General features: G+C 45.2%; 1 protein-coding gene across 1 annotated transcript in view; it reads right to left on the bottom strand.

Annotated features, from left to right (window-relative positions):
- Positions 1 to 16,630, bottom strand: part of LOC105537325 (neuroblastoma breakpoint family member 4-like) — a 26,650-nt gene extending 10,020 nt beyond the window's left edge. The window contains exons 1-12 of the mRNA XM_011976902.1: positions 16,093 to 16,630; positions 15,781 to 15,990; positions 13,925 to 14,027; positions 12,912 to 13,126; positions 11,791 to 11,851; positions 10,709 to 10,920; positions 8,931 to 8,982; positions 7,631 to 7,770; positions 6,602 to 6,653; positions 5,601 to 5,770; positions 2,888 to 2,939; positions 1,969 to 2,141 (exon numbers count right to left, since the gene is read on the bottom strand). Coding sequence (XP_011832292.1) covers positions 1,969 to 2,141; positions 2,888 to 2,939; positions 5,601 to 5,770; positions 6,602 to 6,653; positions 7,631 to 7,770; positions 8,931 to 8,982; positions 10,709 to 10,920; positions 11,791 to 11,851; positions 12,912 to 13,126; positions 13,925 to 14,027; positions 15,781 to 15,955 — 1,405 coding nt within the window. The 5' untranslated portion in view covers positions 15,956 to 15,990; positions 16,093 to 16,630. The remainder of the gene's footprint in view (positions 1 to 1,968; positions 2,142 to 2,887; positions 2,940 to 5,600; positions 5,771 to 6,601; positions 6,654 to 7,630; positions 7,771 to 8,930; positions 8,983 to 10,708; positions 10,921 to 11,790; positions 11,852 to 12,911; positions 13,127 to 13,924; positions 14,028 to 15,780; positions 15,991 to 16,092) is intronic.
- Between the last annotated feature and the right edge of the window lie 852 nt (positions 16,631 to 17,482).

The following is a 17,482-nucleotide window of genomic DNA, read 5'->3' as shown; positions in this document are numbered from 1 at the left end:
GTAATCCCAGCGACGCAGGAGGCTGAGGCACAAGAATTGCTTGAACCTGGGAGGTGGAGGTTGCAGTGAGCCGATACCATGCCATTGCACTCCAGCCTGGGTGACAGAGTGACTGCGTTTCAAAAAAAAAAAAAATAGAATGAGCAAGAAGAAATGAACGTTGGATATTTTTCTCTACACATCCTGTGAAGCTGCTGTCTCAAGGGGAAGTTGCTAAGAGGAAGGGTTTTCTGGAGATCGTGGGGACGGGAACCACTCTGCTTTGTTCATCAGTTAGGCCAGCACCTCATCAGATATACAAGTTGTCAATGGCTTCTGTGAGAATAGAGCACTGAGACCAACACGTGGTTGAAACTACAATCCCATCCATGTAAAATCTACTAGCACTCTACAGAGGATGTAAGCTATGGCCTTGCATGGAGGAAAGGACACTAGACTGCTTCAGAGGAGGGAAGCTAACACAGAGGAAATACCATAGCAGTCACCAACCTTTTTGGCACCAGGGACCAGTTTCAAGGAAGACAATTTTCCATGGAGCAGGGTGGGGAGATGGTTTTGGGATGATTCAAGCACATTACATTTATTGTGCACTTTATTTCTATTATTATCACATTGTAATACATAATGAAACAATTACACAACTCACCATAATATAGAATTATTGGGATCCCTGAGCTTGTTTTCCTGCAATTAGTTGGTCCCATCTGAAGGTGATGGGAGACAGTGACAGATCATCAGGCATTAGATTCTCATATGGAGTGCACAACCTAGACTCCTCACATGCACAATTCACGATAGGGTTCAAGCTCCTATGAGAATCCAATGCTGCTGATGATCCAACAGGAGGCGGAGCTCAGGCGGTAATGCTCGCCCACTGCTCACCTCCTGTGCGTCATGAACCAACACAGGTCCATGGCCCCAGGGGTTGGGGACCCCTAAAGTAGAGAATCTAGCTTGGGACACAGAAATCATGAAACAGACCTCCAAAATAATTGAGCAAAACTGCAAGCACATGTGGGTGGCCAGAAAAGAGATAAGGGCACTGCTCAGGGCAGCAGTTAGCAACATAATTTCAGAAAAGAGAGATGCCCTATCTTAAAGAATGACACCATCTGATCTTCGACAAACCTCACCAAACAAACAATGGGGAAAGGATTCCCTATTTCGTAAATGGTGCTGGGAAACCTGGTTAGCCATATTCAGAAAACTGAAACTGGTCCCCTTCCTTATACCTTCCTTACACCAGCTATAAAAAAGATTGAGATCATGTCCTTTGCAGAGTGAATGACATGGATGAAGCTAGAAACCATCATTCTGGGCAAACTAACAAAGGAATAGAAAACCAAACACCGCATGTTCTCACCCACAAGTGAGAGTTAAACAATGAGAACACATGGACACTGCGAGGGAAACAACACATGCCAGGGCCTGTTGGGGGTTGAGGGGAAAGGGGAGGGAGAGCATTAGGAGAAATACCTAATGTATGCGTGGCTTAAAACCTAGATGACGAGTTGATAGGCGCAGCAAATCACCATGACATACGTATACCTATGTCACAAACATGCACATTCTACACATGTATCCCAGAACTTAAAGTAAAATAAAATGAAATAATAAAATAAAAAAAGAAAGTCTGTTATACAGATTTCTCCAGGTGAGCTACTGTTGTCAAGATTTTGCAACGATCCCTCACCATCCCCTTCTCTGGTCTGTTTGGATACGCACAGCCTGCTCTTGTGAGAAGATGCCAGGTGACAGATGAGCCAGTTGGCTCAGAAGAGGAAGTTCCACCTAGTGGATGTCTGTGCTTAAAACTAGATCCAAGAGCCAGATTCAAAACAGGCTCAGTATACAGGGCCTGCCTACAGAGATGAACCGCCTCAGCTGTACAAGTTGCACAAAGCAAAACAGATAGGAGCTGCCTGGGAGAACGGTGGAGCTTTGTGACCTTCAGGCTGGAGTACTCACAGGCTATATCTAGAGCAGAGCAGGCGAGCTGATCCTCCAGTGAGTACAAGGTGCTACTATAAGCCTGGTGGCAGTCACACAGGTCATGGGGAACCGAAGGAGTCAAGTAAACTTCATCCAGGGAGTTCTCTGGGACCTCCTGCTCCTCCACCTCTAGCAGCTCCTGCCTCAGTCTGGTGGGTAAAGACAACATAAGGTAAATACCAGAGAGAACCAAAACCACTGTACTCAGCTGGGTCTATAGGGAGGCTCACAGGAGGGACCAGAGGAAGCAAAGGACAGTCCCCTCAGAGAGATACAAGGATACTTCCCTGTCTCGAACAGGAGACAGAGAGCAGCAGGTGCTCGGTGCACTGGACAGACAATGAGCTGGGGAGGAAAGAGATGGAACAATCCCTGTGTGAAATGGCCATGACAGTGCATTCAGCACTTTTGCATACATTTGTTGAAATTAGCATCACTGGCCAAATGAATACAGGCTCGTAAGGCTTCACAGACAGAGTGAGTGCATCCTCAACATCCCTTGCTCTCAATATTGTAGCAGGACATGAGTAATTTTCACACACTTTCCTGCTATCAAATACTTGCAAACATGTTATTGTCAAAGTGGCAGACATCAGATGTGCACCTCTTCTTCACTTTAAGCAAAAAGGACAGAAAAGAGGACCGCAGAAAATGTCTGTGATTGATCAGTTCAGCAGAGTCAACTGAATGCAGACTAGTACAATTTACAGAGATTAATAAGGAGAAAAAACAAATACAGGTATACAATGAACAGAGTCAACATTATGAACATGGCTATTTCATGGTTGGCTGAACAGATGAAACAGGTATATTCAGCACCCTCTCTGATTTTCCCTGCATGTGGAGTCTCCAGATATCAACACTGAATTGACTGTCCATGATTCCTCAGAGTTACCTGTGGCATGGTGGGTCTTGGTCTACTAGCTCCTCTTGATCCTTGTTAATTTCTGCAAATAAATTCAGACAGGGACAGACACATTAAGCAGGTTCCCCTACACACACAAACAATCCACTGTGCAATCCTAACATAGGAACATCGGTTTCCTCAGTGGGAGAACAGGACACTGTGAGAGAAATATTCCAGGATGCCTGAAGTCCTGTCATGAGAGAGGTGCTCTGGGTTTCTTCCCTAAGCCTAGGGGTGAAATCTCCCTGTTGTGGTAGATCATCATCCCAATATCATCACTCCTGATTTTGTGCAAAGAGTTATGCAACATTTTTCACACCAATTTAAAGCAAATACCCCAACTGCTTTCTAGCGGAAATATCTAGCTTTCTATCATTAAATACCCACATTGTTCATGGTTGCGAGGATGTTAGACACTGAAATTAGAATGAAGGGGGGAATCAACAGACTCTTGAATCAAAATGAATCTTTGGTGCTATAAAGAAACATTGGCTATTCGTGGCATCTAGGAGTGACGAGGCCCAGTCTTGCTTCTGCAAACATAACAAAAGGTGATGGACTGCTCTGCTAAGACAGGCCAACATCGAAGACACAGAGAATGAGGCTTGGTTCATTGAAATCTGGGTAATATCTCTAACAGAAATGTAGTCAAAGATGCCACTGGCCTTGGGCAGGCATAGAACCTGAAGGAACATGGTTGGGGAAAGAAACTTGTAAGGAACACAATAGCTGGCAAGACAAAGTTCATTCAGATTAAGAGGCCTGACAGACACCTGTTGGGCATGTGTTACGTACATTGGTGTGAATTTTTCACACCTGCTTGGGGTCCAGTGTCCTAACAGTTGATCCAGGATGCCACAAGAATGGCCTGAGACTAGGAAGAGGCCAAAGTTCATGGACCCAATCTTACGTCTTTGTTTCAGACTCGATTCCAGAGCGATACAAATCTACATGTATATCTAGGTCCAGTTCACAGTGTTGACAACTCTCAGTCCAGCCACGGGTGGGAGGCCCAAGGATTTTGGGGTCCACCTAGGACTTATATCACTTCACAACGGAGTACTCACTGTCTACGTCAAGAGCCACGCAGGCTTGCTGTTCCTCTAATGAATGCAGGGCACTCCTCATATCAGACTGGTAGGAGTCAGTCAGGTCAGGAGGGATCGGAAGAGTCGAGTCAGCTTCATCCCATGACTCCTGAGGGACTTCATGCTCCTCCACCTGTAGCAGTTGCCTATTGAGCCTGTTGGGGTAGGAAGGTCTAAAAATTAATCCGTGGAATATCAGGTGCCACGGAGGTCTATCTGAATTTGGTGGAAGGTTTGAGACAGTGGTTGCAGAAATCAGAGATGGGAATCTATTTAAGAGGAGGAAAAGTATCCTCTAATTTGTAGGATAAAGTGTGGCTTCCAAGGGAATGTGGTGTGGGGCTGTGCTCAGGGAACTGGCCAGATTATAAGGCGATGGGGAGGGAGAAAGGAAGCCCTCTATTATCACCCTCATGACACACAGTATGGAGAGATTACTAAAGCAGTGGCTTCAGTGGTTTTGCATAAAATAAGTTGAAGTTGATAAGCAATAGGTACATGATTGTAGCATTAGAGGAAGTGTAGCCTCCAAAACCTTTCACCTTCAGGCCTCTTATTCTCAATATAGTGACAGGCTATGGTTTTTTTCTAGTTCCTTTTCCTATTACCAAAGTCCTAACACATGATGAAGAGAAACAAGCCAAAATCAAGTCTGCATCACACTGGTTGTGGCCCCGCACCCAAGAGAGAAGGGGCAATTGCAGGAGCTCCCTAGTCAGGTGTGTTGACCTGAGTAACCAACTGCGGGTTACTAAATGTCAGAGGGAGGAAGTAATGGGATCCTATGCAGGTGCCACCATGAAAATAGACAATCTTATGACTAGGGATAATTTGTGACTTGCTGAAAGGATATATATATATAGCACTTTCTGTTTTACCTAGGTCTGGGGTCTCCAGCTGTCAATAGTGAATGAACAGTCTACAGTTCCTGAGACTTACCTGGTACACAGTAGTTGTTGGTCTTCCATCTTCTTTCTGTTATTTAGATTTTCTACAAATAAATTCAGACAGGGCTGTCACATTAAGCTGATTCCCCTCCACACATGTCCAATTCACTGTCCAGTCCTAACACAGAGACATCTAACTTTCCAGTATGAGAACAGGATACTGCGAGAGACATATTTCAGGAGGCATAAGGTCGTGCCTTGAGAAAACTGGCTTATTGACTTTCCTGAGCCATGGGGCAAAATCTGCCTGCGCTAGTAGGCCATCATCCCAACATCCTCCATTCTGACTCTGGCCAAACAGTGAAGTAATCCTTTTCCCCACAGACTCTAGGCAAATAGCTAAATTGCATTGTATGAGGGAGACTGTAATATTCAGCCTTCTTCACCAAATACTCAGGTTTTGATGATTTAGAACAGGGGCCCCCAATCCCCAGGCCACAGACCAGCACCGATACATGGTCTGTCAGGAACTAGGCCATAGAGAAGGAGGTGGGTAGCAGGAGAGCCAACATTACAGCCTAAGCTCCAGCAAATCAACCTGTGTCTACGAGTGATGCCCACACCAATGACATGTCTAAGTCCAGCCAGGAGTGCGAGGTGCAAGGATTACAAAGTCTGCCTGGGGTACCAATAAGAGATTTATCATGTTCACGATGGAGTACTCACTGTCTACAAGAGCCAAGCTGACTTGCTTTTCTTCAAAAGAATACAAAGTTCTCCTATAAGGCTGGCAGGAGTGAGTCAGATCAGGAAGAACAGAAGCAATCAAATAACATCCATCCAGTAACTCCCGGGGGACTTCATGCTTGTCCACCCTCAGCGGTTCCCTGCTGAGCCTGCAGGGTAGGAAGGACTATAGATTAATCCAAAAAGTTTCAGAGCCCTAGCTGGATTTCATGTGAGGCATGAAGGAGCGATCACAGAAAGCAAATGGTCAACCCATTAAAGAGTTCAATATTCTCCTCTTCTTGGTGGGTTGCAGTGTGGTTGCCATGGGGTAGGTGAGCAATACAGAGGGAAAGTGAGACGAGAGAGAGAAGCATCAGGTACTCCATGAATTGGCCAGATTATGATTTTCTGAGGCAGGAGACTGAGTGTTTCTGTATGGTACAGTCATGACTTACTGATTATCATGTCCCAGAACAGTGGTTTCATCCTTTTTTCTTAAATTGTATTGAATTTTATATGTATTGGCCAAGTAAGCACAGATTTTGAGGCATTATAATATCCCCAAAATCTCATGTCATCAAGTCCCCTTTCTCTTAATCTCGTGGCATGGTATAATAATAATTTTTCTATCAAATTTTCTTGCCGTGGAATACTCACCACTGTGCTAATGCAAAACCAGCAGAGAGCAGATATGCATCTCAGGGTGGTTGAAACCATAAGAAGAACATATCTGCTTGCAGGAAATCTCTGTGACTGATTAGTTGTTCACAAGGTCAACTGGTTTTGTGTACGGAACTTGAGAAGTTAATAAGAAATGGCAAATAAGAAATGGCAAATAGTACAAGTATCACAATGAAAACAGAAAACATTGTCCAAAAGGATCATTTCTGGTTGGCTGAAGGGATGCATTAGGTATATTCAGGACTTTCTGGTTCTCTGTGGATAAGAGTTGTACAGATATCACCCTGAATTGACAGTTCCTGATTTTTCTCAATTACCTGGGAGCAATCGTTTCTTGTCTTTTCACCTCTTCAAGACCAAGTTGCTTTTCTGCAAATACATTGAGAGAAAACCAGTCATATGAACTTGATCCCATTCATACATGCACACACTTGTGTCCAAACCTACACAGTGGCATAAATACACTCAGTGTCATAACAGCCTATTGTGAGAGGAACTTCCTAGGAGGCCTCAGCATGAGCGTTGTGAGAAGCCACTAGGTTTACTTTCCTGAGCCATGGAGCAAATCTCCTTAACATAACAGGTCATCATCACAGTCCCTTCTGTCCTGAGCCACAGCACAGTTAAACACATCCTTTTTTTACTGAGAGATCCTGGGGATCCACTTCAATGCTTTCTAGGAGGGTTACTGCAGTATTCAGCATGCTTCCTTCTGATAAGTTACCGTTGGTGGTTTTGTAGAATTCACATTTAGATGGATAGATTGCGTCAAAAGAATCTCTCATGCTCTGCAGAAACACTGGCCTTTCATCTTGTAGGGAGTTTCAGGGCCCAGTCTTCTTTCAGAGAAACATCAAAAGTCCAATAGTGGTGTTCATGTTCTGGTACTCAGAGATTTCTTAGCTAAGACAAGCCAACTAAAAAGAGACAGTGTCTAGCCTGACAGAAGGGAACAAGAGTAATGACAGCCCCAGGAATATAGAAATGGCTGCCAATGGCCTTGGACAGCATAAAAACTCAGGCTGTTTGGGTAGAAATCCCATGTGAGATGACAGATTCAATCTAAATTGGGAGGACTGATGGATAAATCCCGCATCCAGGCCGCAGGGGTGCATGTGAATTTGTCAGGTCAACCTTGGGTACAGTGATTTGCTAGTGGGGCAAAGATGAAAGATGACATGTGATTTGCAGCTAGGATGGAGCAAAACTCTCTGACTCATGGGATGCCTTCTTCAAACTCAATCCTAAAGCCTGGTTCTAACCAGTATATGAGTATAGGGTCCATCTGAAGGTATGGCATCTGTCATTCTAGACTGGTCGTGGGGTGCCAAGAATAGGGAGCCTACCTGGGAAGCCAAGTGGGGTTTCCTCTCCTTTGGAATTGGAGTGTTTGCTGGCTACGTCCTGAGCAGAGCAAACTTTCTGTTCGTCCAGTGCCAAGAAAGTGGCTTCGCAAGGCTGGTAAGATTGGGACATATCATGGTGACTACAGGAAGTCAGAACACTTTCCTCCGGGGAGTCCTGCAGCACTTCCTTCTCTTCAGACTCCTGCAGCTTCCTGATGCGCCAGACAGGAGAGGAGTGACAAGAGGGATTCAACACCACAGCATCTCAGGTGGTTTCATGGGACACATAAGGGAGTGGTCACAGAAACCAAAGGGGTAGTCTCCTCCAAGACAGAAAAAATCTATCCTTCTAAATGTGGGGTGGATGTGACCGCCCTGGGGACAGAGCAAACGCAAGCAGCAGGTGCTCAGCGCGTTTGCCACAAACGAGCTGCTGCGGGAGGTCCCAGACTCTCCCTGTAAACCGCGATCACGACTTGCAGCGCAGAGAACTGACACAGGGCTTGGCTTCCTATGCTTAAATGTGTTGATGTTTACATGCAGGAGCCAAGTAAACACAGCTCTTGAGGCATTCCAGATACACAGATCTTATCTTTTCAAAGCCCATTTTTAAAATATTTTGACATAAATTACCATTTCCCTGTTTTGTAATGAAATACTTGCCAACACGCTGACATCAAATATGTAGAAAGTATACATGCATCTCACTCTGGATTAACCACATGGGAGAGAACAGGTGACATCCCTGAGTTTGGTTAGTTCACCTGGCTCAACTGATTGCATATTCCTATGCAAGAGGGGATTAAGAAATTGAAACCTGGCCAGGCGCGGTGGCTCACACCTGTAAGTAATCCCAGCACTTTAGGAGGTAAAGGCAGGCGGATCACAAGGTCAGGAGATCAAGATCATCCTGGCTAACACGGTGAAATCCTATCTCTACTAAAAATACAAAAAAAAAAAAGCCCAGCATGGCGGCAGGTGCCTGTATTCCCAGCTACTTGGGAGGCTGAGGCAAGAGAATGGCGTGAACCCAGAAGGCAGAGCTGGCAGTGAGCCAAGATCATGCCACTGCACTCTGGCCTGGGAGACACAGCAAGACTCAGTCTCAAAAAAAAAAAGAAAGAAAGAAATGTGTAACCTACTCAAGTACCACAATCAAAAAGACAGCATTGTTAAAACGTATAATTTGCAGCTGGATGAATGGATGAGGCAGTTCTGTTCATCACTTTCTATTTTTCCCTGGATCTACAGTCTCCCGGTGTCACTATTGTACTAACATCCCACAAATCTACAGAGTTACCTGGGGCGCACTGGCGCTTTCCCTTCCTCTTCCTCATGATCATTTGGATTTTCTGTAAACAAATTCAGAAGAGCAGGTCACATTAAGCAAATCACGCTTCACACAAGACCAAATCAGTGTCCAGTCATAGCACAAGGACATAAATATTCTCAGTGTAAGAATGTGATATTCTGACAGGAACGTTCTAATGTGCCCTAGATTAAGTCTTGACAGAAGTAGATGAGCCTGCTTTTCAGATCCGTGGGACAAAATCTCCCTCATCTGGTGGATCTTAATCTTATATCCTCTGACCTGAGTCAGCACAAACAATTAAATCATTTTCCCTAAGATTTTCAAAAATTGCCCTAACTGATTTCCAGAACTGCTGCTGCAATACTGATTTATCTCTTCATACATCATGGTCAATGAATGGTTAGAGAAATTTATATAGAAAATTGAACTGATAGATTAATTCTAACAACTTTTGCTTAAAAAAGAATCTGTGGGGCTGGCAGGTGGCTCATGCCTCTAGTCCCAGCACTTTGGGAGACCAAGGCAGGCAGATCACTTGATGTCAGGAGTTCAAGATCAGCCTGGCCAACATGGTGAAACCCCACCTCTACTAAAAATACAAAAATTAGCCAGGCGTGGTGACGCACACTGGAAGTACCAGCTACTCGGGAGGCTGAGGCAAGAGAATCACTTAAACCCTAGAGGCAAAAGTTGTAGTGAGCCAAGATCACGCCACTGTATTCCAGCCTGGGTGACAGAGTGAGACTTCATCACAAGAAAAAAAAAAAAAAGGAAAAAAAGAAAAAGAAAGAAAGAAAAAAATCTGTGGTGCTACACAGAAACAGTGGCCACTCATGGGGTGAAGAACTCAGGACCCAGGCTTGCTTTATGGAAACTTATAAGCAAGATAAGGGTACAAGTGTTGATGTCCTGGTTTCAGTTGACTGAATAGCTGAGACGAGCTGGTTTAAAGGAGATCCAGACTGGAGATGAGGAGAGTGAAACCAGGGAAACAACATCTTCAAATAAATGGACAAGGCTGTCAGTGGTCTCAGACAGGCAAAGAAACTCCACGGACATTGTTCAGAGACACAAATTACACCATTGCAGCTGACAAGAGACATAGGAACTGAGCTAAGAGGCCTGACAGATACCTCCTGTACTCCTCCTGTACATGGGTAGCTATGGCTTTGTCACACCTGCCTCTGTTCCAATAACCTGATACTGGGGCCAGGATGACAAAGGTATGACATAGGCCAAGGAGGACAGGAAAGCTCTCTGATCCACTGGTATCTGTGTTTAATATTCCATCCTAGTTTCTCATTCTCTCTCTCCTCTTTCATTTCTCTCTCTCTATCTCTCTTTCTCTCTCTCTCTCTCTCTCTCTTTTTCTTTTTGACACAGGTTCTTGCTCTGTTGCCTAAGTTGGAGTGTCGCAGTGCAATCACGGCTCACTGCAGCCTCTACCTCCCAGGCTCAGACAATTCTTCCACCTAAGCCTCTTGAGTAGTTGGGACTATAGGCATGCAGCAGCATGCCTGGCTAATTTTTTGTATTTATTGTAAAGATGGGATTCACCATATTGTCCAGGCTGGTCTTGAACTCCTGACCTCAAGTGATACACCCACCTGGGCCTCCCAAAGTACTGTGATTATACGTGTGAGTCACCGTACCTAGCTCCATCCTAGTTTCTGACTCAAACCAATATGTGTGTATACAGCCCATCCTCAGAATTGATCTTCCATAGCCTAGACAGAGGTAGGAGACACAAGGAAAATAGAGGTTACCTGGGAGAATGTTTAGAGTATCCTGCCATTCATCTTGAGAGGATTCACCATCTACAATCAGAGTTGAGGTGGCTTTGTCTTCCTCAAATGTGATTTTTGTGTTCCTGTGTGGCGGGTTGGAGTTACAAGGGCCGTGGCTATTTGAATAACTGATGACACATTCCTCCAGTGAGTCTTCAGGGACTTCCTTTTCTTCAGCCTTCTGCGCCTCCCTGATGAGCCAGGTGGGATAGAGATGACAGAAGATTAGACCGAGAGGGATTGGACCCCAGGGAGTCCTAGCTGGTTTTGACAGGAGGCATTAAGAGAGTGGTTCCAGAAAGCAAACAAGAGGTTCCCATTAAGAGAGAACAGGCAATCCTCTTCTCTCTGCAATGGAGCATGGCTGCCATGGGAGCCAGACAGGAAGAGAGCAACTGGTGTTCATTGCACTGGACAGGTAGGAGCTAAGGAGGATGCAGACTCAGCTATCCCTGCACAGTACAGACATGACACTCGGCACACACAGAGAACCACAACAGCTGCCACACCCTGTTTCTAAGCTGGGTTGAATTTCACATACTGTGGCCAAGGGAATGCAGGCTTTGGACCCATTATAGACTCCAGACATGGTGTGCCTTCTAGGCCTTTTTATTTTAACATTGTGAGATAAAATGTAATTTTTTTTTGTCTAGGTACTTTTCCTGGTGTTTAACTTTGCTAGGTACTTCCTAATTCCTCTGCTTGTTGCCTCTTTGCTATTTATCATTCATAACAAGTATCTAAAGACAACCATGGAGAAAGCAGCTTTGCACCTCCTCCTGGTTTTCACAACAGGGTAGAACAGGCCTTCTCTGTGTGTGCAGGAAGTCCCTGGGGCTGGTGAGTTCATTGAGGGTCTTCCTTAAGGTACCATGAAGACAATGGACAAACATGTTAACAGGCCTATTTCCTTGTTAGGTGAGTGCAAGAAATCAGTGTACTCTGCAGCTTTCTTTATCCTGCATCCGGAATCTGTGACTACCTTCACTCCCTTTGTGTTCTTGCTGAGACCTTTTCCATATGTTACCACCCATTACCTGCTCTTGATTATTCAGTCTTACCTTGGGGCAGGTGATTCCTGTACTTTATCGACCTCCTCAGCTTTATCATTTTCATCCTCATCTTCATCATCTTCTGTAAATACAGAAGTGTTCGTTCAGATATTTCCCACTTCACACTCTGCAAGCACAGTCAGCCCAATGTGCACAGAGACATGAACATCTATGATGGGTCAGCATTGAACTGAAAGCTCTCATGTTTTATCTTTAACAAAATGCCCTGGTGTTGTTTCCTGATCCATCAGGCAATGCATTTCTATCTGGAGGGCCACCATCAAGATGTGGCCAAATATTGAAAAGACCTTTTGCTCCCCATATCACTGGAGGCTTGTGCAGCCTGTCTCTGGACTTTGGCAGCTGTCTCCCCCATCCCGCCACAGATCTGATTCCCAGGCATGGGCTTGGTGTCCTGTCACAGTTTGCATTTAGAAACTAATTCTTTCTCTTAGGAGAGGACAAACTTGTCCCACAGTCCTGTATACATCAGGAGAATGCACAGGCCCTCCACGTGGCTTCTGCTGTGTTATTCAGGGACATTCTCTCCATGGGGAGTGCTCCAGTCTGAAGCCCTTCCTACTACCAAATGCTCCCACATCAAGTGCCTTCTGCAACACCACACGGCGAGGGGCTTCATCTCATTTTGAAAAGCAGTCATAAGTGTTCCGGCATTTGAATGATAGAGACACTTGCAAGAGACAATGTGTCTGCCTTTGCAGAATGAGAGACAGTAACCCAGGAAAGACAAATCACTCCCTCACCAACAGTTACTAAGAACATTGCTGAAGAGACAGCCTGGGAACCTTCATTCTTAGTCCAGAGCTCTTTTCACTCTAACAAGCGTCCTCCCGTCACAGCCTCCTTCCTGTCCTTTAAAACTAGATAGATGCTGCCTCCTGCTCTAAAGACCACCTTCCATCAAGGAAGGAGGGACATTTGCAATACTGTGACCTCCAACCCCATGGGTTTCTCATCTCTGTTCTTACCCAGGAAGTCCTGGTCATGTCATGGTCACATATGTTTAGTGGAAAAACCCCACCGATACAACTGTCATTGTGAAAGTGTGGAGGTCTGGAGTCTCTCATAAGCCTGGGGTTTGGGGTTATCAGGGCCTGTGGCCATCTTACCTGAGCTGAGCTTGTGGACGAGGTGGTGTGCCAGCCTACACCCCTTGGCCAGCTGTTCTTGGATGTCCCGCCGCTGGGACTTGTCCAGCTCATCCGGAGTGAGGAGGGCCTGGAGATGCTGAGTCAATGAGCGGGAGGCATCTCTCCCTTCCCGTAACTTCTCCCTTAACTGGATCAGCTCTCGTGCCTGAGAGTGAACCAGGACTTTATATTGCCTAAGGTGAGAGGGTAGAGAACATTTAACAGTGCAAAGGGATGAGCGACAATGTCCTCAAGGAGAACTCCAAGCAGAAGGTCAGCACATGTTTAAAGGAATGTCTGTGGTCAAGAGAAAGCATAGAAAATGGTTTACAGGCTATCTGTATATCAGAGAGGGCTCCTGTAAGATCCTTGATGATGTTCCATTCATCTTTCTCTTCTGTAAACAAAAGTAGGTGTTTTCCTAATTCCATTTCAAAGACATCCTTTCAGTTCCTCACCCTGGCCACGGACATTTCCATGTGAAAATAGGCATAGTGCATCTTGCGGCGATAGATGCAAAGCCATGTACAGAAATGAGGCCGGGTGCAGATGGGGCGAATTGAAAAGACAAAAGAAGAAAAGAACGACAGGGTTGAGAAGGCAACATTGATTGAGTGAAAGAATGAGACGGCACAGCCAGTCAGGAGGTGATTCTGACTAAGGGTAAGTGGGGTGGTGATGGCACACCATTTTGAGTATACTGAATGCTGCTGGGTGGTTCCCACTTCACTGGTTAATTTTGTGTTACGCAAATTTCACCTCAACAATTACTTGTTTGAAAAAGAGAAAACAAGGCTCTGAGAAACAACTGCAACCCATAACTTATTATTATCCTTGTTCTCTGTTTGATAAATATTTGTGTGTCATGAGCCTGCCATGGCAATTCCTTCCCTTCCCTGACCCAGCTTAGCTCTTACTTCTCCCCGCCGAGCTGCTGTACGTCAGAGATTTACACACCTGCCCACCTGCCTGCCCCCACGGGGCCCCCTCACCTGAGCTCCTCAGCTTGCTTGAGCTGCTCTGCGAGCTTCTCCCCCTTGACCTGCAGCTCATCCCTCAGCATAGATTTTATGAGGTCTTTGCACTCTTCATACTCTGAGAAAAGACAGACAAGCCTGCCTCAGTAGAAGGCTGGACATGCTGCTGTGGTCACTGCCTACAGGGCAGGAGTCGGGTCCATCCCAAGAACAAAACTGTCCCCACTACCAGGCTCTAGGCAGGGATTTCCACATCTTTACTCTTCAGTCTCCCGAATTTCTGGCATCTGATCCTCCAAAATGTAGAGACGAAGAAAGAGAAACTCAAGGGCACATCAAGGAAATTGACAAGATGATTCAACCACAACGAAGTGGAGTCAGAATTCACAGCCCCTGAAGTCTGAGTCTGAATGTGGGGCCGCTTTCCCAAGCCTTCAGCCTCTCCTCTAAAACACTGCACTGGGCCATGAAGCAGTGATTTCTTGTACAGTCGGGAAGGCCCCTAGGACTATGGGACTGATGGTTTCCCTTTTACTGGGAATTTCAAGGACAAGTATGTCAAAGATTTTTAAAATCTTTGATTTTTAAATCATATCTTCAGATAAGATTTTAAGAATCATATCTGAAGCATAAAGTATGAGACATAAGACCATAAGGCCATAAAGGAAATATGCCCAAATACTAATAAAGCTTGTGTTAATTTAGAAACAGTACAATGAAGAACTAATACATAGTGTTTACTCTGTGCCAGTAACTGTTCCAGGAGATTGGCAAGAAATAGCTCATGTAATTCACTGCAGCAATTTACAGAGGTAGGTATTATTGTAGTACTCTATGATCAAATGATAAAACTGAGGATCAGAAAAGACAAGCAACTTGGATGGAGTGCAGGACACAGGCCCAGAGTCCCTGCTATGCACACTGCACTGCTACTTCCACACATTGTCGGGTGCGATCTTTCTTTCTCTTTAGGAACAAGAGCCTGTGCCCCAGGAAGCAGGACTTCCTCTCACCAGGGTACTCTCTGCTTTTTTTTTTTTTTTTCCTTCGAGTCTTGCCCTGTCCCCAAGGCTGGAGTGCAATGGCGCAATCTTGACTCACTGCAACCTCTGCCTCCCGGGTTCAAAGGATCCTCCTGCCTCAGCCTCCCAAGTAGCTGGGGTTACAGGCACCTGCCACCATGCCCAGCTAATTCTTGTATTTTTAGTGGAGACGTGGTTTCACCATGTTGGCCAGGCTGGTCTCAAACTCCTGACCTTGTGATCTGCCCACCTCAGCCTCCCAAAGTGCTGGGATTACAGGAGTGAACCACTGCACCCGGCCCCTACTCCCTGCTCTTGATGCTGTCACTTATAGCTACCACAGGTTCTACTGGGAGCAGACTCCTCTTGAAGCCCCTCAGAGCGGGTACTGGGTACTATCACCAACTTTCCCTCAGGGTCACTAGAACAGAGCTTTGCCTTTTGGGCCTCAACAGAAGCTTGAACTGAATAAAAGTTCACTAGTCCCAGACATTTAGAACAACAGACTAGATGTTATTTGTCTGCAGGATCTTATATGGTACAGAGAGGATTCTTGAAAACATGATTGAGCCTCTTGGAGAAAACAGGTCGTTCTCTGCCTGTGTCAGAAAATCAGCAACTGGGATTTGAACTCTAGTCCCACCCCCACCTGACTGCAAACATGGAAAGTTGCCAAATACTTTGGTACCTCTGTCTTCCAACTTTAACAAAATGTTAAAATACCCATTTCTATTTTCCTAGAAGTACGGGAAGGATGAAATTATTTTTGATGGAGAGAGCATTTAGTTTCTCAGAGAGAAGACAGGATGTCATTCATCACTTTCATGATGGTGAGCCTAGAGATCTTACTGTATTTATTCTGCTGGTTGGCCAGGAAGTAGGCCACTTGAGTTACAAGAAATTTCTCTTTGATGTTTCTGAACTGCTGTTTCTTCTCTGCCAGCTGGGGGCGCAATTTCTCGTTGATTTCTAGAATGTTCATCTCTGCCTTCTCACTGGACCAAGGGCCAGCAGATACCACCATGCTGACGTTTGTGGCAGAAGAGGTGGAGTCAGGGACTGGGGAGAAGAAACACAAATATATGGTGGGTTAAAAAATGGTGAACTCAAATAGGTTTAATCAGGAGTAAGGGATGTCAGTAACTGAAATTCTTAACTTACTGTTGAGAAAAATGTGATCACTCCGCACAGCACTTTAGGATCCTTAACCACAAAAACAAGGTTCGAGGTACCTTAGCTCAGAGCTGCAGGCACTGCCCGTAGCTCAGACTCTAACAAGAGTGAGGGAGATTGTGGCCAGCGTGCCAGGTAACGGTCTGCAGTTGCAATAACAGAATTAGAAGGTGGGGGTGTCGTGGAATCTTAGGAGCCCTGCATTCCAATTGCCCAGGCTTTGCTGAAACACTGGCACCCTGGTCTCACCTGAGGGTCACCACCAATGGGCTCATTCCTTCAGCATTCACTCTCAGTATTCGTGTACCCTTGTGACAATGGCACAGACCCAACTCTTTCCCAATACATCTAAGCATATTCCTCACTGTTTAGCTCTTGTCTGTACAAAATCGTCAAAGCAGAAACAGTTTCCCAACAGGTTATATTTTCTTAATGGTAGTCATGAAGTCACCCCACCTGCTCTAAGTTAAAACACATCTTAAGGCTTTTCCACAGGTGTAAGATACCAAACTTTTAGCCTGCCCTGATATCCTCTGGGTCTTCTGCAGTTTTTTCTGTATCCACTAGAAAGTGAATGAATAATTCATTTTTTAAAAATGTTTTCTTTCCTGTCTCAGTATTCTTCTTGCTGCAGCTCATTGTTATGTTGATTTCTTTTATCTTACTGGGGCAACATCTTGGGCTTTCATCACACCCAAGACCAGTTTGGCATCCCTACATCCAGAGCTCTTCCTCTATGTGGGCTGATTTGTTTTTTAATGTCACTGAGCACTACATTTTATACTTGTCACTTATGGATATCATTCTAGTGCCACAAGAGTACTTTTCAAAGTATCAAGTGATCAACATCATTTATATAGAGGTCTCCTGAAAACATGTGTGACCATCTATCTTGGGAATTTTTGTAAACCTGATGCTATTTTGTTGTTTCCATTTTGTTTTCCCATATACTGAAAAAACAGGGCCATGAGCAGTTCTTGTGGAATATGGTTTGATGTATATTTTGTTGAGTTGGACTAACACCATTGATTTTTGGTTGCATTCAAAGCAGAACATGGCAAGATCAAGGTTCTGGTCAGGGTTGGTTGGTGATCCTCAGTGTTGCTGTGCAGTAGAAGGTGAGTTTGAGGTGAGAGGAATGAGCAGGAAAGAGTGACCCCCTGAACCACCTCCTCACTTTCTTAGCTTTCACTCCCACCTGGGTTTTGTGAGCCTGGAACTTGGGAGACTGTTCTGTAGCCCGGGTCTCCTCAGTTTGGCTGCTGGACTTGCCTGAGTTGAGGGTGCAGTGGGTGTGACCCTGGGCTGCCCAGCATTCATGTGGAAGTGAAGGAAGGAGGACTGGATCAATCCCATTTGAAAGCATCCGTCTCTGCAG

This window comes from Mandrillus leucophaeus, unplaced genomic scaffold (assembly GCF_000951045.1).
Source record: "Mandrillus leucophaeus isolate KB7577 unplaced genomic scaffold, Mleu.le_1.0 Scaffold1705, whole genome shotgun sequence".
NCBI classification, from domain to species: domain Eukaryota; kingdom Metazoa; phylum Chordata; class Mammalia; order Primates; family Cercopithecidae; genus Mandrillus; species Mandrillus leucophaeus.
The sequence above is the reverse complement of the archived record's forward strand: the minus strand, read 5'-3'. Positions and strand labels throughout refer to the sequence as shown.